Genomic DNA, 26,629 nt, shown 5'->3' on the forward strand with positions numbered 1-26,629 from the left:
TAGTTTAAACTAAACTATCTATGTATTTCAAAAGTTCATTTGCTCAAACTTGTATCAATATTTTCTTCAAAGGCACCGTTCTAATGCAACAGTCTCTATTGAACAGTCGCAAAATCTAGTATTAAAAATAAATTAGTACAACACAGATATGAGAAAGGTAATGAATAGGCTTTATAATATGAATTTCCTGTGCAAGTCTCTTGATCGGCTTTATAGTATACAAAATGACAAAAAGAATTATCAACCCTTAGGCTGATCAAAATCAAAGCTTTCAGGGTTCAATCAAGTTCAACGGGGATTCCGTATAACAGTATAATTATATTTCTATCTAAAATAAATATCAGATTAGCCTAACGTTGTATACAGTTACACCAAGAAAAAAACATGCAACAAAATTTCAAGAAAAATAAATAAATATACATTTGGCTCCAAAAATGAATCTTCCAGGACTCGTCTGGGACTTGGATTTGCAAACCCTTTGATTGGACAATCGGTGGAAATTGCTAGTAGCAGCTAGAGGCAGATATTAACGTTCAATCACGAGAAAAATCCGCACTTATGCATTACAAAACTTAGAAGGCTTCAATAGCTTCAACTTCAACTTTAGGTTTAGGTTTGCCTTTTGGTCGACCAGATCGTCTCACGTTTTCACCAGATAGAAGTTCAAGGGCTTTTTCCAGGGTGACATCAGTTGGCTTCATATTCTGAATGCCAAATAAAAAAATAAAAATAAAAACCCTCAAACAGTATACGCTGTTAAGACCCACGCCAATTAAATTAGCATAACAGACATCAATATTCAATAGGAAAATGAAGTTTACACTAGATTTGGATCCATTTTTAGTCTAAATCATACCTATTGTCTTCTCAGGTTGATGTATCACTTCATTCCTTTAAATTTTTTCAATACAAATTTAGTTCTGACTTATTTCTTCAAGCCGAAGTTTTCTTTTACCTTTGTTTTGTCTCCAAACTTAACAGTAGTATTTAAAATAACAATATTTTGAACAAGGATTTTTTCTTATTTTACATTTCTTATGCTTTCCACTATCAAAATCATCATCCAAAACTCTCAAACCACCACTACAAACTACTTCTTTAATTTCCACAAATTATTCCTTACCAATCACTTGTTTCTATTTTTTTTTTCTTTTTTATAATAAATACCCACTATCAAACCATCATCATTGATAACACGTCATACATATATCATTGTCATTGTTAATTATCTCCATTATGAACCTACATCGACTTCTAACACCAAAACATCCTTTAAATCAGTAAAAATTGAAAGATAGAACGAAGTTACAAGAAAATTTTGGCACAATAAAATAAGGCAAACTTAATACCTTAGTCCTCAAACTTTATTTTTTGTTTTGATGTAGTTCTCTGATGTTTTTGTTTTTTTAATTTTGGTCCTTAATCATTTTGTTTGGTTTCAATTCCATCCTATTTGCTAATTGTGACAATCTTACTGTAGTAATAAATACAAACAAATTGAAACTAAACAAAGTTAGAAGATCAAATCAAAACGAAAATGGTTAGAAGACCAACATATTAATTTTGCCAAAAAGTAATTCAGTCATCAGTGAACTAAATTGAATCGAAAAAAATTTGAAAAACTAAAGTAAAATTTAAATTAAACCTTTAAGATTAAATTGAGTTAAAAAAAGTTAAGCATATTGAAATTTCAATTAAACTTTAAGGACAAATAATTAGTTTCTTAAAACTGTCCCTAAAGACTAATGTAAACAAATCCTAAAATTTAAAGAATACTAGCAACATACTTTCTACTACACTCTTTTTAACACACTCCTAATTATTGATTAAAATTTATCTAAATCTACAAAAATCGTGTAGGTCCCACTTTTTTCTCACCTAATTTTTTTTTTTCATACTTTTATAGTTTTCAATAAATTTTAGCCAACAATTAAAAGTGTAGTATGTTAGAAAGTGTTTCTATCATTCCTCAAATTTAAATCCTCATCTTCAAGGCGTGGCCCCATCCTTGGGCAGAGAAGAATAAAGGACAAAAAAGACCATATACCAAAGAAAAAAGGAAGAAAGCAAAAAGTTCTTTACAACAGCCTATCACCCTTAATGACCAAACTATAGAATCAATTTCTCAAACAAAACCACAGAGAAAAAAAATAACAAATAAGTATCCTTCAATAAATGTCTTTTCTAACATTCGTTATAGATGGTTGTTTGCTTGAACACCAAAAGGCAAGAGTTAGAAAAGAGCAATGCTACATGCTTTTTGTTTTCTTAGTATTACAACTTTTATATCATTAATGCAGTTCATCCTAAAGGACAGGACTGTAATTGAGTTAAACCAAACTCAATTTCTAAAATCAAGGTTATCTAAACTCAAATTTGCAAATGCACTGAAATACGCTCAATTGCTAACTCTACTGCCGGAGTTGCAAAGATAGGAAGAAAAACTAAATCAAAAAATAAAAAAATCCTAAAACTACAATCATACCTTAGGAACAGAAGCAATCGTGTGTCGATGTCTAACACAAAACCCAACTCTTGCAAGCTTTAATGTGACAGGCCGTCCATCCTTGGGATGTTTACCCTAACCACAAGCAAATTAACAAGTTCAAAAATGACTAAAAAGAGGCAAATCAGATTTGTTAAAATGAAAAACAACAGCAACACACTCAAATTTGGCTAAATTTTATCTAAGATCAGAAAAACCATGCAGGTCTACTGCCTAATTTAAAAATTCTCACTCATACTTATTTATCAATCTAAATCAATGTTATCGGATGACGGCTTATGGCGGGAACTCAAAAAATTGCCATAAAGTTATGGCGGCCGCCATGGCAGGTTATGGCGGATATAATAAAATATATAAAAAATACTATAGGCCATAGAAAATGATAAAAAATAATTAACTCAATATATCTAATATAACTCACAGTCCAAGGCATAATTCAATACAAAATATTCAATTATCAAACATGAAGTTAACATTAAAATAAAAGATGATCAATTTAGTCCTCTTCTTCAACTCCAATATAATCATCTTGTTTGTCATCCACCAAGGCATATCCCTCCTCCTCTTCTCCCTCAGATTGTAGAAGATTAATTTTTAATTCATCTTCTGCTTGTTTTGACATCTCTTCTTCTTCTAATTCTTCCTCATCATCTTCAAAAACCATTTTTTCTTTTCCTTTTGCTGTTGAACATGTTTTGATTTTGGAAACTTTTGCAACTTTGATAGTGATATCACTTTTTTTTATAGGAAAAACAGAGAAAAACCAAATATGTGGAAAAGGAAAAAATTGAAAGATGGAAAGGATAAAATTGAAATTAAGAAAATAAAGAACAAACTGCGAGAGGGGAAAAAAAAGAAAAAAATGGCTACCGAAAAATATGAGATCGCCGGAGACGGAGGTTCAGGTCGCCACAGATGGAGATGGAGAACAGAGTGGCAAAAGTAGAGGGTAAATCTACTTTAGATTTTACTTTAACTTATGTCACTACAGTCAACACTTGTTTCAAGAAGAGGAAGGAGCAACTTACCACCTACCAAAGTGGGATGGCAAGATTTTAAAATGATTTCCTTTTTTTTACTAGTAAATCGAGTATCTTGGATCAATTATAAAGTAAACATGGGGACGGCTTGACTGTACAACATGTAGTCTTGGTCATGCATTAAATCTTGGGAGTAAGAAGGAATGATAGGATAGGTTTTAGGGATCAAGTGGTGGCAATTGAATGGCAAAAATAACAGAGCTTTCAGTGAAGAGTTATGGAGAGTTGTGAAACACAAGTGCAATATTATGTGGGACAAGATGGTCAAAGGGAATATAAAAATAGTACATAAAACTCTTGGGGAATCAAGAAGTTTTAAACCTAAGAATAAAGAATCTTGGTGGTGGGATGCAAGAGTATGTGATAAAATTAAGGTAAAAAAAATTGTTATAAAGTATTATCGCCGTGTAAGAACATTCAAAATTGAGAAGAATATTAATGAGAACCAGGAAAAAACTACACCACAAAGCATAGTTGTAGTAGTTGGAGATCCCAAGGCTTTACAAACTTCACACTAGAAACCCTTATAATGTGCGATTCAAATCTTATGCCATATAATTGAATCTTAACATTCCACCAGGCTCTGCAATCCCAACACACCCATGTGGGCTGGCTATGCACTAGTCCTTTAACTAGTCTTAGGCAAACACTACAATGTTGGCATTACTACATGTGTTGTTCATTTACAGCTAAGAGACAAGATGGAAGGTTCTGTTACCAATTCACAAAGACTTCAAGAGAACCACACCACAAAAACTAATTGTTATAATTGGAGAATCCAAAGCCTTATAAACCTCACTCTAGAATCTAATACTTCTAATATAGGACTCTAATCTCATAATTTGCAATTAAATCCTATAACCGCAGGATTACACCAAGGGTCAGATTTGAGCCCTTATCTCTTCAACATAGTCGTGGATGATCTTATTGAACAAATCTAAGAGCCAATAGCACGATACAACCTTTTTGTTGAGAAAATAGTTCTGGTTGGAGAATCAAGAAAGAAGTGAGAAGTTAGTGATGCAGAAATGATCTTTGCTACATCAAAGCTTCACTCAAGTAGAAATAATATGTAGCATACGAAATGTAAGTTTAGCAAGCAGTGAAACAACTCTAACATAAAGGACAAGTTATACATTTAAGGCGTAGATATAAACCATTAGGTTAAAGAAGGGTTAAATGAAACACAGAGATGCATCAGGTTTCTTTCATTTATGATAAAAAGGTACTACTAAAACTTAAATAAAAATTTTACCATAAAACTAAATATTGAGCAGTAAAAAGAAAATGCACAGTAAATAAGAAGGATTAAGAGGTTAATAGTTTGTCTATAAAGATGATATATGATAGAACATTATGACGTTGCTTGATCCATTAGTCAGCGTTACCTAATGGGGAAAGGCTTTGCTTGTTCTTTTGAATGAAAAAACTTGTCTCAAGCAATGCAATCCTTTATGGAAAACAAAACATCCATATACATAGAATATGAACACCAAGTGGATATTCTAACACATCCCCTCAAGCTAAAGTTTATTAAGCTTTAAACTTGTTAGAAATAAACTTTTTAAGAAAAAGATAAGTATACAATGGGAACCACTATACACAGTTGAAAAGACAATATAGGGCTGCTGGAAAGACAACACAACAAAATGGATGGAATGATCATCAGCCTGAAGAACTATAATACTCCAAATTCAGCAAGAACTTAAAACACAACAAACTTAACAGGGAGATAATACATCTGAATGGTAAAATGCCAGCTAAGGGAGCAAAAAAATCTGAGAAATCAATAATAAACGTAAGAATAAGTTCAAATAGACCAAACATATGTCTTCACAGTTGGGGTTTGACACAATTGAGAATGTGGTTTCAGCTGGAGATTCCCACATGGGAATGTGGTGGTTAAAGAATGATACAAAAGAGAACATAGAGGCAGTTGGAGATTGAAACTGCTGAGAATCTATGAAAGAAAAGATCACATATCACTAATAGAGAGGTATTGAGGGACTATTGCCAGAAAAGATTGTCAAAATTTCATAATGAAAATCACCAAATGTCCATTGAAAAAGTTGCTTGAAATTTCCCCAGTAAGCAAGGTTTGTTGGAAGAGGCTGCCAGAAAGTTTGCCATAGCTGACACCAAAAAGTTCACCAACAATGACCACATGCCAGAAGACGTCATTAAAAAAGGGCAACAGCAGAGGAAGAAGCTGGCAAGAAAAAGGTGAAAGCTGCATTGTCTCGCTATTTGCACCAGAGCACATGACTAGAAAGAAGAAATAAAAAAGCTATGAACACTCCATATTTTAGGAGGGTAGCAGCAAAATTGTGACAGAACAGTACACACAGGAAGGTACCCTAAGATACCATGTTGAATTTGCTTCCGTATGCAGAACACTCAGATGTATAGACTAAGTGGACACAACTTCCTAGGCTAGGTTATATTAATTCTTATGAACACTAAATGCATTTAACATAAAATACACAAGACAAATGAACCACGTCTAACAAACATGATTAGTACATATTGTTCAAACAGAAAATTGAGAAGCATACCAATGTCAATGGATATTGTAGTAAATCAAGTGCATCTTCAAGGGTGATAGAACCCACATCCTTGATCTGCAACAACCGAAATTCTGTTACTTCTTTCCTTTCTTTGAAAGATATAAAAATTGGTTTTGTTTGCACAAGAAGCTCTTAAGCCATCACCCTTAAAAAACAGACAAGGCGTCAACCAGAGTTTGCACAAAAGCATGCACGGCATACTTACTCAGCTGCCACATTCAAAGAGGAAGAAGAAAATTTTCATGTACTATGGAAACAAATAGCCACATTATATAACATAGTCTTAAAACAAATCACGATCCCTTCTTCACCCAAATAAAAAATGCAACCCTAAAAAATAGAATTTAAAAATGACTTCATTCCAGTACAATTAGCAGATAGCTCAAATGATAGAATATGGTCAAGTACATGTACTAATAACTATAGGAAAATCAATTTGTGATTGTGAATCAAATAAATTTCATGTTTACCTTCAATTGGATTATTCAGCAGACTGCATTATCATTTTCAAAAGTCTAATTCACATCTTCCATTTAGGTAATGTTGAGAATAATGTATGCAAGTACTAACTACACAGATATGCAATTTTAGATAAAAAATATCACGTAGATATTATGTAATTATTATACATTATTACAAATCCATAGCTCCAATGTGTATTCCAACACACGGATTCATGCTATGTCTTCTTGTTTCTCTCTTTCTCAACAGCTAAGACAGCTACAACCTGGGCACTGGGTCCAATGTGAGTAGGATCACTTAACTAAGCCTTATAATTGGAAAAAAAAAATACACGTCACTCAGCCAAAGAAAGATGATGGGGAGTTGGCTGAAATGGGCATTAAAAACTTTTCAGTAAATCTCCTCCAAATCACTAGTATGGCTATCAAAATTATGAGCATCACCATGTAGGTTCCAGATCCAATTAGTAGTATCAGGTCCTAGGTCCATTGGCTAATTTATAATTTAGACTGTGGTTGAAAGATAGAATTTAAAGAGAGCAAAGAGTGAGACTTTAAAGGAACTGAAAAATCTCTTTGGCAGAAAGATCATTTTGAAGATTAAGGTTGATTCTGATCAAGCAATCAAGTTAGGAGTTGTTATTATTGATTTTATTTAGGAATTACTGTATCAGATAATATTTTTAGGATCATAATTTTTCCTTCCTTAGCTGAGTTTATCCCTAATTAGCTTTGGATGGTATGATTCTATCCAATTCTGGTGTTTCAAAACTGGGCCCAGAAATCATGGGTGAATATTCTCACCCACTGCATATATTGTATCATTCTATGACCATAGACTGAAGCAAATTCAATTATCTAAATTAGTTTAATTTCATCAAGGGATGCATAGCAGGGACAACGTAAAAGGAATTAAAATCAAAATTACTTTCAGTGCACCTATATAACTGGAAAATACAGATGAGCAAAATTTAACATTTGCATAAATAATCAACATATCCTTATGCATAAGGTCTCTAAGAAAAATATCATTTTCTTTGAATTTTCAATAGCAAAATTTTATTTTTCACCTCATTATCACCTTCACCCCCTCTCTAAAATGTAAATAACACTTCCCTATTTCACCTACACAAACACCCTTATAAACTTCAACCAAATCTTTAGTTTCCCATTATAATTCATTTAAAAATTTCAGAATTATTGTTTTCTTTTTCATTTTATTTTAATTTTGAGAACACATTGATTTAGTTCAGAGTTGAGAACATTCACTTGACAACCATACGACTTTCTATCCATTATCATTATAAACTTATTCTCTTCTACATACATTGTTTAGACTTTACCGTCAAATTTTAACTGTATCATTCTCTCAATTTGAACCCTAAAACTTTCCCCTCTTCCCTCCTAACTATCACAGTTATAGTTCAAACAGTATTTTAACTCATTTTACACTAATAAACTATATATTTGCAGCAAAAGTAGTTTGCTATCTATATCTCCTTTTCTAATCTCCACAAATTTCAGGAATTCCATCCTCGTTCAAGGCTCTGTTAGGGTCTCAGACATAAAATCAAGAAAAGACTGAACAGTATTGACAATTTTTATTGATCTCTTTAGCAAGAACCAACATTACAAGAATCCCACCGAGCTGTCAGCTCCTGTACAGAAGCTAAGTTCTCCCTAACAGTATTTACAGAAAAACAAAAGGTCTCCTTAATCCGGAATCTAACTCTATTTATAGGATCTATTAACCATATTAACAACTAACCAGCAATTGACTCTTTCCTTCCCTTCCTCCTAACATAAACCTTCCACATTTTAAGTCTCTTATTAGTATCAATCATATGTTCTTCTGCCATGGTTCCAACAGGATCATATAAACCTTTGTATTACTATTATAATACAGCATAACAAGCAGGCAACCAACATAAAAACTGATAACTTTTCAAGAAACATGGGAGATACAAACTTCTTTTTGTCACAGATAGAAACTAACAGAATAACTGGCATCAATAGCCCAAAATAAAAAGTAAAATAAAATGACTCAAAGTTGAAAATGTCAATGAGACATACATGAGAGACAGAGGCTCTTTTAGGTATGTATCCTGTCCTGTCTTCTCCAAGTTGAACATAGAATCCAAAAGGACCAGTTTTCAAAAGAACCTGAGGTAAACATAGTGCCAAATGCATACCGTTTAGCAGTTTGAAAAAAATTACGACAGTCCTTTACAACATATAACCAAAGCTAGGACTTAAGCAAACCTTTTCATTTGAACCACTATTAACACCTAGGACTATTGGTTCCTCTACTTTAATGCTTGGCTGAGGTATATCCTCCTCCTCCTCTGTACCGTATAATGTTTTAGCAATGTACCTGTATTCAGCAATCGCAAGAACCACTCATAATGGATGAATTTCTAAACTTTAGCACAAATACTGCACAAGGTAAATGCAATGTTGTAAAAAGGTCATCAGCACATTCACAAAATTTTAAGAGACTAGAGACTAGCACACCCCCTATCAATCATGTATATGAAGCATACAATTCAATGTATGCATCTAGGACAATTTGAATCACCAAAAAAGAAAAAACAACAATAATAATAGCACAAAAACAATCAATTCAAAATAGAGGCTTTAACCAAACAAAAAGTACCAGGTAGTAATCATAATGTTTCTTCCAATACATGACTGCTCAAAACAAACAACAACAATAATAACCAAATCTTATCTCACTAAGTGAAGTCAACTACATAGATCGCACAACGTCATTAAGCTCGATCAAAAATCAAATTTTCATAAATTTAGTTAATCAAAAGTTCTTTTCTAATAACTTCATCTAAGATTCTTTTGGTTCTCTATCAATTCATCTTTATCAGACTAAAAGTCATGCAATTCACTCTCCTTACTAACACCTCCAAAGATCCTCTCTGCATATGACCAAATTACCTTAAACAATTTTCAGTCATCTTTTCCACCATAAGTGTTACTTTAATATTCTCTCGTATACTATTATTTTGTATCTTGTCTTCTTTTGTGTGTCCACTCATCCATCTTAGCATTCTTATTTCTGCCACTCTCATTTTTTTTTCATGTTGTTTCTTTAAGGCCCAACATTCACTACTATATAAGATTATTGGTCATATTGTAATACGATAAAACTTTCTTTCCAGCTTGATACATACATTACAATCATAATAACTCTTAATGTCTTTCTCCATATCACTCAGTCAGTATTATGTGACTAACATCTTCATTAATTTTTCCATCATTTTCTATAATTAATCCCAAGTAATAATTTGCTCGAAAAAAGGGGCGGAAAACATTCCACAGGACCCATTTCCTATTTCAAGTCAAATAATTTGCTAGTTGAAGGGAACAGCACATCCAGCAATGAACAGTATAAAATTTAAAGCACAATATTCAGAACAAATTTTACTAGTAATAGTAGATAAAATGTGGATTAAAATGCCAGGTTTCAGTCATTTATCTCTTAGTTTTTGGTGGATTTACATGCGATCATGATGTCTACTTGGATCCCCAAATGTCCTTTTTCAGTATATAAATTACATATCTCTGAATGCCACAGATTTATGCTTCATTATTTATTTCTATCACAAATTACAATAATCAAACTGGATTGAACTAAATGTGTAAATTAGCACACAAGTACAACATTGAATAGATCACCTATCAGTTAAGTCAGAACTTAGAACCTACAAACTAAATGTGCAATAATATACTCACTTGCACCTCGGATGTTGATCACAGCCTATAAAGTAGCCAGCACCAAATCTACTTACTTTAAAAATAAGTGTGCCTTCCATACAACTGAAACAAGTTCAATCAAAGCATCAAGAGAATATCTAACAAACAAGTAATGCAGCATATAATGAATGTAATCACCATGTCATTTACTACAAATAACTAAATCAGCATAATCACAACACAAAATTAACCTAGTATAATGAAAACATTACAAGAAAAGTTCATATGGTTTTTGTTTAGTATTTTAGTCTTCTCTGTAAAATGTCAGCTCCGCTCTGGTGCTGGATCAGTAATAACATATTCTAAGAACATAGTATAAAGCCATCATTCTTGAAAAATGCCAAGCGAAATTTCATAATAGCCACAAAACAATGTAAGAAAACTTATGTGGCCAATAAACTGCAACCCATCATTTGTATTAGCTAATTCCACCTATAAAATGGAATAATTTACCTTGGACACACCCGACTCTGATTTGGGAGAGAAGCAAATAAATAATCCCCAAATTTTTTTTCCAACATCTTCTCAACCTGGAAGTATAAAAACCGTCTCATGAGTAAATAACCAAAAAAGAAAAAATAAAAAACCACTATTACTGAATATTTAAACATAGAAAATTCATTGAAAAACATTTCCATTGCCATATAGAGCATAGCACCAAAATGAGAATTTTAGATCTCCAAATATCAAGCCCCGAGTGAAGAGAGATGTCACACCTGATGAATATGAACATTAGAAGTACGCTCACAATATGATTTAAAACGTGTCCAATAGTCTCTAAGGAGGCCTTTCCATTCAGTTAATCCAGCAGAAACATTATCAAGCTGAATCAAGAATGAGATATAATTATAAGAAATACAAAATAATATTAGGCAAATAACAACACCCAATCATAGTAGATACCTCAGTTTCCATATCTGCAGTGAAATTGTAGTCTGTGACCTCTGAAAAATGATTTGACAGAAAAGCTGAAACCTAAACACACCCCAAAAAATGGCATAAAATACTCATCATATACCACAGTTCATCTAACGCTTTTGCAAAGCAAAAATTGACAATGGAAAAGTCTAGCATGAATTAAGTTAAAATTTTCAAAAAAGAGAAGGAAAGTTTATACCATTCCCCCATATCTCATGAGCAGAAAAGATTTGTGGGGAATTAAATTAAAAGGCTCATTGATATGAGATTATTGCGCAATTAGAATAAGGACGGCACTGATAATTTTTTAAGTACTTGACCTTCATATGATGCGAAATTCATCCTTGCTTTCTAATGGCCTTTTCTATTTTTTATGGAAACCAAGATAAGATATTTTTAAACAGGTTGAATTCTTTTATGGATCCCAAGAATGACACTTTATATATAAAGCAGCTGAATGAGAGAAAGGCAGCAGGAGAAATATTCCCACAGCACTTACCAATGGAATTAATATAGCAGTATAACATGGCCAAGCAAATGTACATTATATTATTATAATAAAAAAGATATGTGGTTGTTAACTCCCATAAATTGTAGTTTTTTGGGCATAAATTATGATATTATTTGGCTTATTAATGTTTAAGGTTATCCATTAAAGTCATAAATATATTATAGAAGATGAATTTATATAAATCTTTTTTAAAAAGTTATTTGACATATTAATACTTATTTTGGATATTTGAGGATATTTTTACTAGCTAAATTAAACTTCAGAAAGACCAAGGATAATTTCAAGAAAGCCAAGGAATTGATATGAGAAGACTAGAAGTCCCCAAAGAAATCAAGAAAGTCCAAAGAGATCAAGAAATTTTGAAAAAGAAAAAAAGCAAGTCTAGTTTGTACAAGAAGGCAGCGCAAAAAAATTTCAAGATTTTGACTATCAATTTGCCTTGCATAGCAATTTATCAACACAAGTCCTAATAATTGCGATTTGCACCAGATCTCATGAACACATGGGATTTAGTTTAGACAAAGAACATAGCTTCAATTGATCTAGACATGGGATTTTTACTAAATTAGAGTTTTTGCTAAAATACCTTGTTCATAAATAATTATGATATGGAATCTTTACACATACCCAATTGACATAGGGGATCAACACGGGTTCCTAGTCTGTAGAAAATGCATTTTCCCTTAATCTCTTGTACAATTTAACTTTCTTTATTTTATACTTTTTACCAACCCCTCATTCTTTTATAATAGTATGGATAGACTTACTTAAGTAATTAGTTAGTAAATCAGAATCAAAAAGAAAGTTGATCTCCATGGAAACAATACTTTCCTTCACTTTATTACTTGTGCGATACACTTGCAGTATTGAGGAAAACCCCCAACATTTATCAAATTAAAAATGTATAAATAATGAAAAGAAAACTAGAAATAATAGTATAAAAACCACAGACCAATCATTTATTATACAAACTGCATTTATAGTTGATCATCAAAATGCAAAGGGGCCTATATCTATGAATAAGCATATAGATTTAATAGCTATAAATTAAAGGGCCCAAATGATAGCAATGAAAATTTGAGTAAGAGAAAATATAGATCATTTGAATTTAAAATCTCAAGCTATCAAAAGCAAGAAAATTTTGGAGTTTTCGTACAGGGCATATTAATTAACTGTTAAAACAATGTAACTATTATTTTAATCCAAACAAAACAATAAATTCAATAAACTTAAGAACCCAAAGCTTACCATGCGACCACGAAATTCTGGAGACAAAACTCGACTTTTTACCATTACATAGTTTCTATCCTGAGGCAACAAAAATTGAGGACCAAGAATTCTATCAAACTAAAATTTAAAGTGAAGACTTCATGTCCATAAATTTCTAAGCAAGATGCAGTGAATATAAGAACATAAATAGACAGCAGCAACAAGACAAACGCACAAACATCAGTCATTAGATCAAATTTTCAGGAGGAAGAAAATAACAAAAGGGCTAAGATTTTGCTTGTTGGTTGCTAAAGGTTTTACTTGAGTTCAGAGTGCTTCTGTTTTATTTGATAGATATGGCTCAATGAAAGCTTATAAAGGCTAAAGCAATCCTCCCCTTAGGAGCTAGCTTTTGGAGTTGAGTTAAGCTTAAAGGAACAAGCAACTGTTAGATTTGATTTTACGTAGACAAACTACCTATGATAGGCACTGCTAATGGAAATAGATGGAATCACCAGTTAATTGAACCTCTTACCAATTTATGATCTGATCTGAGGAAAGCCTAAGTGACTATGTTCTTGAAAACTCTACAGCTAATTTGAAAAACTAAATTATCTTACTAAATCACAATTTATAATATAAAATTATAAATCGTTAGGCTTGTCGTGATTAGATAAGATATGGCATGACTATGATATTAGACTGTTCCACAAGTAAAGTACCTGTAAAACTTTTAATGTGGTTGCATATGTTGATGGCCTTCCAATCCCAAGCTCCTCAAGCTTCTTAACCTATCATATCATAGGGGAAACGTTCAGAATAAAAAACAAAAGAGACAAATTGCAAAAGAAATGAAAACTGTCTGCCTGCCCTCCTCCTTCCCAACACAAATTATATTTTCATGAACTCCAATTCATGGTGAACACTATATGTGAAAACAGATCTATTTATTTTAGCTAATCCAGAAGATAATTTAAAATTATAAATCATAAATCTGTACATATTGCAAAACTCAACATTAATCTGTACATACTGAAAAATTCAACACATGCATATCTTGCCAAATATAGGATTCAACATGAAGCCATGAACCAGAGTCTTTCGTAACATAATTCCAAATATAACTTGTCAGTGCACAACAATAGAATAGGCTATAGAGATTGAGAAAGGGTGCTTAGCTAACAGCCAACCACAAGATGTAGAAACTTAAAACAGTAACTCGCGCTCAAAAGGAAGAAAATAGTTACTAAAGAGGCAGGCACCAAGCATATAATTCTGAGTAGTAGTCTTCACAATTTCCTATCTTTAAAATGCAGGTTTCAGAAGTTTTACTAAGCTATCATAAAAGAACATGATTAGATGGGAAAATTACAAAGAAATAAAAGACACACATTAGAATACAAAGCTCCCTAGCTCATTGATTTGAACTAGGTGTTACATCAACTAAACGCTATCAGTAAAACTATTAGCTAAGATTATTCAGCTAATGGAAGGATCAAGGTAATACCCTTCAGAAAAGTACACATTGTACTGTTAGAGATGCCAAGAATTTTTAAAAAGAATCAAGAGCATGATAGAAACAAGGTCTTTTCAACAATTAAATTCTATTCAATAGTTGCAATGATTGGCAAAGCTTTATGTTGTATATTTGTTGAAACATAAAAGGAAAAAGGAAAAAAAACAAAAAAACAAAAGAAACCATATTATAAATCAATAACTTGAAAACTAACTTGTAAATTACTTCAAATTGACCTGAATATAACACAAAAACTTGCATTCCTAAACTAAACAATAGCACCATTCAAAGGCTGCATTTAAATCCTAGACTTATGAATTGCCCATGCTTTAAGCCCGAAGACTCTTGCATGATGGAGTTAGACATGTAATATAAATTCATTCATGTGTCTTCACAAAGCCACATACTAGGAGCCTGTTTGGTTTGAAAACAAAAAAATTGTTTTCATTTTCAATTTTCACTTTTAATTCCAAAATGTCACCTTATTTTAATTTTGTTTTGTTATTGTTTTCACTATTTCCTATACAAATCTTTGAAAACAGAAAACACAATGTAAATAAGGAGGCACTTTTGTAATTAAAAGTAACAAGAAACAATAACAAATAACATTTTCTCAAAGTAAACAAATGCTTGTGGACTTTAGTATTCCTTTAATCTTAATGAAAGAAACAAGATGACTTACCAAGGATGCTTCAGAGTACCGTGGTGGCGGTTGTGTATAGTGCTGATTAAGTTCAGTTTGAACAAGAAGTAGTGGATCTGCTGGCTATAAAATAAAAGTCAAAGAAAGGAGATGTGTTTGCTTAGTTTATGGCATCAATAAATGCTCAAGCATAAATCAAGAGTAATTAAGTGACAAAAATAAAAATGGCAATCAGTCTCATTCTGCTAATAGGATATGTCCATATCCTGTTTAGTTGTACAACTTCCACCATCATAAATGGAATTCAGAAAAATGATATGCATACAAGGTACCCTAAGGCAAGGTGAGAACAATTAGCAAAGGGAAAAGGCCACATGAAAACATTTTTGAGCCTCCACCAAATATCTAGGGGTTCTAGGAAAGTTGATCCTCAACATGGTATTGAAGTCCCTCTATGGACAAAGTGGTCAAGAGTTTGATTATTGTCAAACATGGTATACATCATTGACGCTTTAAGCCCATAGAGAAAGGGGTCAGAGACTAAAAACTATTCTTGAGATTCCACCTAACATTAGTTTTACCAAATAAGAGAAAACTATAATAAAGAAAAAAAAAGACATTATACTAGGGTACTTGCTGGTCTATCAGTATATCCATCTAAGTCCCCTCCCTTCTGAAAAAACCAATCGCAAATCACCATTAGGAACCCAAGAACAGCATTCTATCTAAATAAACTGAAATGGCACAGACTACATAAATGGATAAGTCATGAAATTGTTTTCAATAGCATAAATAAATACATCAAGTTTTCAAAAATATTACCTTCAAGGAATTTAGTACCCCAAATGTTTGATCACGATTGGTTCCATCACTATCTTTATCTTGAACAGCTTCAGAATCAAAGTCCTAGAAGGAGACAAAACTCAAAAGTATGTTTTATCATGCAATGCACACAAAATAGAAACACATGCATATTCACACATACATCTATATTTCATTTGGGTTGTGGAAACACTGGAATGATCTTTGCATACATATACCAAACAAGATTTGAAGTTTTTACAAAACATTTTAAGCTATAATTCATGAGATCTGGTTCAAATTCAAAATATGATTTGAGCTAGAAAGTAGAGAGCAAACTTTAAAACACATAGCATCACTTATGAACATTTACTTTTATACAAGCATTAAATTTGAAATCCAACTGCAATATATATTCTCCCAGATGCAACTAACTGGGACTTCAACTCAAAACAACACTATTAAGAACAACAACAAATTATTTAACATAAAATAATGAATAATGCCACAAATTTAGTCCCTAAAATTACAGGCACAAGTCAATTTAGTACTTGAAATTACAAAAATGTCATAATCCCTAAAATTACCAAACAGCGATCATTTTAATCCCTAATAATAATATTACTGAACAACAATCATTTTAAACCCTAAAATTATAATAATAAGGAATAAAATGATTGACATTTAGTTATTTTAGGAACTATAATGGATTTTTGTAATTTAAGGGACTAAATTGATTGGTGCCTGACTTTCGGGGACTGGTTAGGAAAATTACTCGAAAATAACAATAGTAACCATATATATAAACAAATAAAGATCATTATAATTTGTCAGGCCTCGTCCACTGGTATATGAATAATTTCACAGTATCATTTATCGGCAGCAACTAACCATACCACAAAAACTGCCCGGTATCCTGGAAACTCAACCCTTGAGCTGGTCGACCGTAATATAATAGAGTGATCAGCATTTCCAATATCAAGTTGTATCTGGAATTAAAAGGACATGAGGAAAAACATCTGATCATACACAGTAATGACAGATTGAAGCAGTTGAACTTTATATGAATGCAAACGTAATTTTAACAATCAGAAAATGTTACTAACTCTCGAGTACACACATAATCTACCATTAGTTGACCTGGAAAAATAATGTTACCATGAACAACTCTAACATTCCAAATAACCAAAGTTCCACACAACAGAGCAAACCAATCCTATCTGGCTACCTGCTACAAAGATGAGGGAGAAATACATGGAAAGTGCATATTTACCAATTTTTAAGAACATCCAAAACAACCACCGACCAAAGTACACAAAAGAGCAGGATAGATGAAAAGCCTGAATCACAGACCAAAGCTAAGCTGCTACTGATATGCTTACACAATGCATATATCTTATGCAACTCTTCCCGTCAAAAAATATGGAGAAACATCACCTGATTACATGAATAAGGCTTTAACCAAAACTGAGTAGCAACCCAACAAACCACAAAGTAAACAACAAATACCATCAAACCAGCCCACGCAACCAGAATGGGAGTCCAGCAACCTAGACCATTTGCAGTAACTACCAATGTATCTATAAACTATAGAAGATACTGTCAGAATAAATACTCTAGCAAAACTATTGCAGAGGGAGGGCCTCCTAATCGCAACATTGCCCAAGGGGGTAGTCCATAGCAATGCCTTTGGGATAACTCAGTCAGTCAAAGATATTAAGAAACAAATATGAAATCCAAATCTCTTCACTGTTCTGAAGCTTTTAACTTTTTCAGAATAAACTATTTGGATGCTAGACATCATTTGAGATAGGATTATTTTTAAGGGCACTTATTAGAGTCCAGACATTACAGTTATTTTTTTAGAAACATATACATGTTTGTATTACTGTATTTACTATTTTGTGGCGCTTGTTTTTCATACATGCAGAGAGGTTGTTATGCTTTGTTACAAGCTGCAATCTCCTAGGCTCTAGTTTTGCTCTCTTCCTTTTTTTTTCCGTTTTCTTAGAGGATGTATTACACTCTTCCTTTGTCCTTTTCTCTTGTAATTGCATTTCTCAGCCAATAAAACGAAAAAGTGGCTCAGTTTTAAATTCTAAATTAATATACAGCCAATAATTTAGGTACAAACCAGAGATATAATATAGCTAGTGTAAAAAATACTTTCAAGGTTCACCCACTTTATACCACAAAAAGAAATTCAGTAGTCTAACCTGCTCAAAGATAGCTGGTTCCATTTGACATGAAACTGTTCGTGACCAAACAAGTGTGTAGAGCTTCAAGGACTCCTCATCTAGTACTGCAGCGAGCATTGCTGACAAGTCCAACAAGTAATATTATTACCAATCACCCTAGGTCACTATTGAAGTAAAACACTCACAAAAGAAGCATGTAATACATGGTAACTTGCGTATGTCAGTTGGTCTAATGGCTTCATGGGCCTCTTGTGCATTTTTAACCTTTTTAAAATACTTTGGTGCATTTTGTGAGACAAAATCTTGTCCGTACCTGCATAAAGAAAATTCTTGTTCATGTACATGAAAAACAATCAGAATATGCTTAAACAACATAAACTAAGCATTCAAATTTAAAAATAATAATGCAACATTAGACAAATTTGCTAGCTGCATTGAGGAAAGCCATCAATAAGTGTCTTGCATGTAGACAGAATTGACTAGACTTTCTTTCCCCAGACCATATATTATGCATCCCAAACAATAATGCTTAGTTTTCTTTTTCATCCAAGAGGATAAAATTGTAGCATTTGGGTTTTATGAAGTCTATAAAAATAATCATACTAAAATTTAAGATGTCATTCCCCCTCCCCACCCCCTCCTCAAACTTTCTTAAATAGTTCTAAATATTTATTATTTGAGGATTGACCCAGATTTTCATTATATCTAGGAAAATTGCCTAGTGTAACATGTCATTGGCATTGATTTTATAAAGCAAAGTTGTGCAAATAAAATGACTTAACCTTAGAGTGAACTTTGGGGTTCATTAACTTGGAGTATTTCTCTATTCAACAAAAGAGTTAAGAATAGGGTTAAAAAATAGCACTAAAACAATCATGAAGGATAAAGACAAAATTCTTCGTTCTATGTCACAAACAAACAAAATCAAGGAGACTCAAGAATCTCCAACTCAAAGGAATATGAGCTTGGGAATATAGCAATTCCATGTTTGTTATAAGTTTTTCAAAAAAAAAATCCTGGGCATAATTGATTCCAAGGATTGAGTCATTTACATTTTGCTTGGATTTCAGTCCCACAATGAAATGTGTGCAATTGGGAATATAACATTCCCATGGGAAAGTTGATATTTATTATATATTCTAATTAGTAACTTCCATTCCCATTTTTATTTTTTATTCTATTATTGCAATCATAACCAAACATGCTTTTTAGTTTACCCAAGAATAACATTCCTGGGAATTTGATTACATTACATGTTCTGAGTGGAAACCAAAAGAAACACATAATCTTGAATGCTACAAAAATTTGTATCCAAGTTTTGCACAAGGAAACCAGATGATGAAGCCAAGGGAAGGCCATGCAAAAAGGGTAATTTCCTACCCAATAATCCTCCCAAAACTTGGTATGAGAATCATTCGCTACCACCTTCTAGTATAGGAAGACCAAAAGGTGAGATAATGTTAGGATCCAAGGTAAGGGACTCAAGTCCCACCATTGGAAGTATGGGACTCAAGTACGGAATTTATAAGTAAGACCTTGGGCTCTCCAACTACAACGGCTAGCTTTTGTGGTGTGGTTCAACCCAAGGTTCTATGAGCATCTCTCATATTGGTAATGAATTAAAAGTCACTCTAGTAAAGAAGGAGTTCGAGGATCTATTAATATCAGCTAAGTCACTTTTAGAAATAATCTTGAAACCATGAATGCTCAAGGAGCAAAAGAGTTGATTTAACAAAGTGTCCCCATCTCTTCTAAACACAATAGTGCTCTCAGCAAATTTCAAATGAGACTAAAAACCTACTTTTGCAACTTTAATGGTCCCACTTGCAGCTGATCTAGCTTGAAAGTAAATGAGTAAGAACATCAATCACAAAAGTGAACCAAAAAAGGGAAAAAGGATCTACTTGCCTTCACAAGGACTCTGTTAGAGACAAGTTTCCCAAAGGCTTGAAAGTTTACAAGCGGCAAAACTATAGGAGAGGAATTAGGAAATAGGTTGTTATGTTCTGTTTTGAGTAGTTTAGGATTTATCTTATTTCCTTTTGTTATTGTTTTCTGTTACCTTCTGTTATTTTCTGTTACAGTAGTTAGGAGCTTGATTTTAGGAAACATATCAGTTTAAATAAGGGGATTACAGAGGGGAAGAGGCATTGGGAAAATTATTTCAGACTTAGGGTGTTGAGCCACTTGAGAGCTCACTTTCCATTGCTGTAAACTCTGCTCAACTGAGCCAATTCAATACATAATTAAATTTCAGAATCCTTACCATATCAGACTCCAAAAGCAAAACCAAAATTTTGGCTCTCCACTAGCAATTATAGATAAAGTACTAGTTGAAAGACAACCTGAGATTGAACTTCTCCACCAAGAGCCAACACCTTTTTTGCTAAAAGCTTGTCCCAAAACTCTCAATCTTAAGCTTTTACTAATTCTAATTTCAGTACTAGACTAGCTTCTTCTTTTTTTCCATTTCTTCACATCATCCACCGTTTCATTTGCCACCAAAATAGTGTTCAAAATCTGTCTACCAGCAACAAAGGCACTCTGATTATAAGAAATAGTGCCCACCAACACTTCAAACAGATAGTAAGAATCTTTGTAACAATTTCATACAAACTGATGACAAGACTGATGGGTCTATAATCTTTAACAGATCTATCTTTGGATCAAACTCTTTACTGTTTTTCATTAAATCTTGGTTATCCAACTATTTTTTAACTTTTTTTGCTAACTATTTTCAGGGATTTGGGAGAAGGCAAGAGTTGCTGTTGTGCAGCTTTTGTAGTTATCTGGTGTCATGATAAACTGACAACAAGCTCAGCAAGTAAAGCCCACAGCAGAGAGTTCAAAGGTCTTCAAATTGGGATTAGTGATGGGAGAAGAAGGCTATGTCCTGCTGTTTAACACACACCAATGAACAAAGAATAAGAGAATAAAAGGTTAATAACTGCCAAGGATATTCCGTCAGACACTTAGTAGGGCTAAAACTAGCACTGTTCCTTTGTTAGAGTAACGTCCTTTACTAGTATAGATTAGTATTTTAGTTGTAAACAAATAACTATTTCTCACACAATGCATCAGACAGTTTACTTATTTAGAATTCAGCAAACAACATATGGTACAGCCGTACAGTTGAATCATTTTTCATTTTTGTAATGAAAATCATTCAGAACCCATTCAAAACTCTCTCACACACATCTTTCTATCAAATTCTCTCTCAATGTCTTAGTCTACAGATTTTCAACATCCTTGCCTCTTTGGTGTGGAGCTAATTGTCTTCAGACATATGTTTATTTCTGTTATATAGCAGAAAAGAGCTTTACTCTGTGATGCTGTTTTCTTTTCTTCTGTTTCTTATTTCTATAGCTTGGTTGTACCTTTAAGACCATACCTGTGTTATTCCCATATAACCTTCTTTTCTTCCATTTTAATTAAAATTCATCTATCGTAATGTTTTGAAGGCTAAATAGTATGCCATACAGTAACATCATTGTAGCTGTAAGGTTTAAATCTCAACCAGCACATCTGTTGGCAAACTGCACCTTATATGAGACAAATGTCTGAAGAATCTGTTAACTAAAATAGCTAGTACTGTGATTGCTCAGGTTGCATAGAAATAGACTGATTATACATAATAAGCATCAGTAGTAACGAAACTCTGATAGCAAACATATGTAGAAAGATGTAGGAGAAACAGACATCACCTTTCAATGATCAGGGAGCGTATGCTGGCAACAGCTTCATCAGAAATCTAAGAAAAAAAATTCAAAGCGAATTGTTAAAAATAGAAGAGATCATCTGCAGACAAAATTACTGGGTTTGCAGAGAGAAACTCTAAACATCCCATCCACAAGTAAAAATCAAAATTGTGATCTAGCATGGGAAGAATCATGGGAGATTAGTGATCACATTTAAACAGCCAAGATTCATGACATTATTTTCACAGAAAAGCAATGTTGTGTGCGTTGGGGGGGGGGGGGGGTAACAAAAGAAGGAGGATTATTTTGCAAAGGTATGGTCAGCTTTTGTGGACAAATTGATGATATGTGGATATACAATGCATCTAGAGCAGTTCACAGCATTGCACCATATTCATGCAACCACCAAAGTGATACCTACATGGAGTCCATCAGTTCTCATATAAGTTATCAGACCCACTGCTACACCATCAGACAGTTCAACTCCCTCATAGAGCTTCTGTGCAAGCTGCACGCAGAAGCTAATTCAGATTAATGATAAAAGTAATTCTAGCAAATGTAAAATAGTAAATATTAATCACGTAGGAAAAGTAAATCTTATTCAGTACATCCATGAATAAGTTAAGTTGGGGAAATAGATTAGGAATAAATAAAATTTCCAGCACCTTCATTGTGTGACTTGCTGTGAAATGCAACTTGTTTGCAGCATCTTGCTGAAGTGTTGATGTTATGTAAGGTGTTGGAGGATTTCTTCGAACTTTGTTTCTTTTCAAGCTAACAATCTGAAAATTGGCTGAGTCTATTTTGCTTTGGATATCTCTTGCATCAGTACCAGAAGTAATTGAAAACTGATTCAACTTTTTTGAATCAAAATGGGTCAAGTGAGCAGAAAAGGTAAGGTCCTTGTTGGACCCCACTTCTTCCTTTTTCAATTGAGCCCAAACAGTCCAATACTCCTTCGGTTTAAATTCATCAATTTCCATTTCTCTATCACATATAAGAGAAAGTGCAGCAGATTGAACTCTTCCCGCTGATTGGCATCCTGGTAACTTCCTCCATAGTAATGGTGAAATGTTAAACCCAATCAAGTAATCAAGAGCTCGTCGGGCCAGGTAAGCATGAACCAAATTGACATCAATCTCTCGTGGTGTTTGTAGAGCACCTTTTACAGATTGTTCAGTTATCTCGTGAAAGACTACCCTTGCTACAGAAACATTTTCGTGTACCACACCCTGTTGTTGTAACATCTCAATGATGTGCCAAGCAATAGCCTCTCCCTCACGATCAGGATCTGATGCAAGAATAAGGTTTTCTGCTCTGTGGAATAACATAAATGAATTAAGCAGGATATGTGTTTGTCAACCACTTATGCATAAAAACAGCATGCAATGGAAACAACAGCCCCACAAAAGTAATCATGACACGTATGCATTATTATAATAACATCATATTGAATGGCCATTAATTCCCAGGAAACTATGCATAACTGTAATACCAACACACATGCATGCGGCACAAACACCATTACACAAGTATAGCCATCCAATGCTGCAAACACATAGTAATTGGATGCAAGGGTTGAGAAAATTTACCCGCTCAGTGCAGCCTTGATACTCTTCAGATGAGTCCAGGCAGGTGACGGAACCTCCCACACCATGCTAAAATCCTCGTCAGGTCGCACTGATCCAGACCTTGCAGCCAAGTCTCTCACATGACCATAGCTTGGCAAGACTTCATACATATCCCCAAGGTATCCCTTAATAACCTTTGCCTTTGTAACAGACTCCACAACCACCACAGACTTTCCAGAGGGAGGATATAACGGCCTGTGCGTATATTTCCATTGAGGTTTCACCTCTTCATATTGACTAGAGTTCCCATTTTCCTTCACAGAATTAGAATTATCCGGTATTTCTTGAAGAGCACTCCTGGTCGAATTCTTCTGGAAAACACATTGTCAATGTCATTCAGAAAAGCACGGATTCAACATGGGACACAGATACAAAATAATACAGACATGAAATCAGAAGCTCAAAATACAACAAATATCAAAATCCATAGAACACAACACAGCTACAAAATTATCTGAAATTAGAATAAAATAAAAATCTTAAATCACAAGAAAAAATTCATGTTTTAAAAAAACCAGAGTCATTGTAGACATGATAAAATACAAAAAAAAAAAAAAATCAAATAATTACTACGGCATTATTTTAATTTGTATCGGTATAAAAATTTTAAACATAAAAGTAAAGAAAAAACTATAAAAATGCAACTAAAAGTTTTCAAAGTGCTGAACATGAATACATGTCCACGTCTACTATTTATAAGTAAGCATCCATAAACTCCATGCTTTGAAAATCACCAACTACACTAACCTTTGAAACTGTCTTTTTCCCTTTGGAAGAAGATTTTCTAGAAACTTCTGCACCAGCATCCTCTTGTGATAATAAATTGCTGGCAGAAACCTTGCTCTCTTTCTTGCTCCTCGACGGTTTCTTCTTGTTCTTCACCGTTTTGGTGTCCTCTTCACCACTCGCGGTGCATGACAAACCCTTCTTCTCGTCGCCCAAGCTTCTAGAAGCTACATTGCTCCCATCCTTATCTTTTCGGCGGAAAACGAAAGCTTTCGCCCTTTTCTTTTGCTTACTATCCGCCACGCGCGACGAAAAGCTCTTTGTAAAAATATTATCACTAACCAAACCACTTCCAACACGAAACGGAAAACTGAAAGCAGTAGACGACGTCGTAGACTTCACAACGGCACCGAGAGAGCCAAAGTGGCTCTTAGAAGGGAAAACCAAACGCTTTTGGCATCGAACTGTGTTGCAGATGCCAAAAGTGGCGTGCGGTGAGAGCGAGATTGACGGATTGTGAAGCGCCTTGAATTGCAACTGCGACGTCGTTTGAACAGAAAAACACGGTTACACTATTGCAATGATAATAATGAATGAAATAAACAAATTAATTCAGATAATGAATGATTGAAAAGAAGAGAAGAGAGACCATGAAGTGGCGAAGAGAGAGAGGGGTTGAGGAGGAAGGAGTGGAGAAGAAGCTTCTGTGAAGTTTAATCATTGTTATCAAAGCTTCATTTCAGGTGTGCCATTACTGTGATGACGAGTGAAGAGGGTTTTTGAGAAGAGGGTTTAAGGGTAACGGCAAATGGCACTGTCTCTGCCAATGCTACATGAGATTGCGAAGCTTTATATACTTTGGTTACTTTGTTTATGGTTTTGTTATCCTTCTGTTCCTTTTTTTTTTTTTCCTTGGAACAAATAATGGACACTAACTGGGCTGGGCCCATTTTTGGAGTGACCAGATTGTTGACTTTGAGCTTTTTAGAGAAACCAAAATGGAAAAAAAAAAAATATATATATATATATATATATATATATGTGTGTGTGTGTGAGAGAGAGAGAGAGAGAGAATTATTAAAATATGAGTGTGATTTTTGTAATTTTTAAAAAATTAAATTAATAATAAATAATGGGTTTGATAATATGTGTTTGAAAATATCTAATTTTTAATAAATTTAAGAATGTATATAAAAAATATATTAGAAAGAATGTTGTTGGTATTTCTTTTCTTCGAAAAAAATACTATTAAAATATTTAACTCAAATGATACATTTGTTTGTATTATTGTGAAAATGAAAAAAAAACATAATTTTGGAAAACTGATTCCTAAAAATGAGTCAACTATTTAATTTTAATTAGACTTAGATAAACATGATTTTTAATAACTTTCCTGCTCAAAAACATTAAATTTAAACGCTTTCGATATAAATAACATTTCAACCCAAATGTCTAATAACATTGAATACTTTTATGGGGTGTGAACTAAGTCAAATTTCTTTTGTCCTTTTTAGACTCTTGTTTTAAAATACATAAACGTGACTTAATAAAATACTTCTAAACTTTTGCAAATGCATTCTTTCATTTATTATTAGCAGTCCCAACACCCCTTTTGGTTTCTATATATAAAAATTGCATGTTTTACATCACTTCTAATGTAATGTATAACATACACTCATTCGGATATACATAAATTTTAATATAATTCAGGTCAAGGTTAGGAACAACTTTCTTGGCTTCGTATGATAAATGTGAAATTTTAGTTTGGGGTAACAATTATTTTGAAATTAAAGAAATACCTTTTAAAATTTTTTAAAACAAAATATTAATTAAAAAATTAAACTTCTACGTTTAACGCTACACTTTTTATAAAATATTTTTTTAGTTTTTACAATACTCTTTAGAATTATTCGTGACAATTTTTTTATTATTTTAAAATCCTTATCGCTTTAAAAGCTTCGGTGTATTTTAAATCATTCATTAAGAAAACAATTTTTTTTACCGTATCACTGTTAAGTATTAGGAAAGAGGATCAATGGAGTGTGTAATCGAATGAACTTATTTTTCCTAAAATTAAATTATTTAATTATTTTCTTGATTCTTATAAAAAAAACATTTTGTGTGTAAATGAATACATAATAACAAGAAAAAAATATATAGTTTTACAGGAAACTTTTTATCATACTAATAACAAAATAATTATTCAAAATTGTTTTATATATCAAAGTGTTTAGTAAATTTTATTCAATGTTTTTATATCATGTATTTGTAAAAAAAAATATTATAAAAATCTCTTATTTTGTAAAAAAAAAAAAAAAAACAACTTAAATGGTAAGTATGTTATAATGAATAAAGTAACGCAAAACAAATTGAAATATTTTGGTGAATGTTTACACTTGTTTTAGGGTACTTATTATGAATTAAAAATAGGAAATA

The 26,629-nt window shown here is 32.9% G+C and overlaps 1 protein-coding gene across 2 annotated transcripts; it reads right to left on the reverse strand.

The window, feature by feature from the left end:
• Positions 1 to 151: 151 nt before the first annotated feature.
• Positions 152 to 25,018, reverse strand: LOC113848052 (DNA topoisomerase 1). Of its 2 annotated transcripts, XM_027477414.1 has the most exons (22): positions 24,843 to 25,018; positions 24,215 to 24,730; positions 23,429 to 23,778; positions 22,502 to 23,153; positions 22,258 to 22,344; positions 21,843 to 21,889; positions 18,342 to 18,451; positions 18,157 to 18,257; positions 16,837 to 16,929; positions 15,962 to 16,045; positions 15,179 to 15,262; positions 13,703 to 13,771; positions 13,020 to 13,079; positions 11,246 to 11,317; positions 11,059 to 11,166; positions 10,796 to 10,872; positions 10,322 to 10,405; positions 8,837 to 8,948; positions 8,648 to 8,737; positions 6,102 to 6,167; positions 2,486 to 2,581; positions 153 to 704 (listed from the first exon to the last, which is right to left on the reverse strand). In XM_027477414.1, the coding sequence occupies exons 1-22, from the start codon at positions 24,912 to 24,914 to the stop codon at positions 573 to 575; spliced, it is 3,162 nt and encodes a 1,053-aa protein (XP_027333215.1). In that variant the 5' UTR covers positions 24,915 to 25,018; the 3' UTR covers positions 153 to 572. The 2 variants fall into 2 exon arrangements, with proteins under 2 accessions (XP_027333216.1, XP_027333215.1); XM_027477415.1 differs by lacking the exon at positions 13,020 to 13,079 and having other exon boundaries at positions 152 to 704; positions 24,843 to 25,015.
• Positions 25,019 to 26,629: the final 1,611 nt, after the last annotated feature.

Source organism: Abrus precatorius, unplaced genomic scaffold, assembly GCF_003935025.1.
Source record: "Abrus precatorius isolate BTA unplaced genomic scaffold, Abrus_2018 Scaffold8, whole genome shotgun sequence".
Classification (NCBI taxonomy): Eukaryota; Viridiplantae; Streptophyta; class Magnoliopsida; order Fabales; family Fabaceae; genus Abrus; species Abrus precatorius.

Excerpts from the sequence above, each read along its gene's own strand:
- LOC113848052 (XM_027477414.1), bottom strand. The coding sequence starts at position 24,914 with ATGATTAAACTTCACAGAAGCTTCTTCTCCACTCCTTCCTCCTCAACC. Across the intron at positions 23,154-23,428 it reads ATCAAGGCTGCACTGAGCGG|AGCAGAAAACCTTATTCTTG; the intron begins GTAAATTTTCTC and ends GTTATTCCACAG. Across the intron at positions 13,772-15,178 it reads GGTACTCTGAAGCATCCTTG|GTTAAGAAGCTTGAGGAGCT; the intron begins GTAAGTCATCTT and ends ATGATATGATAG.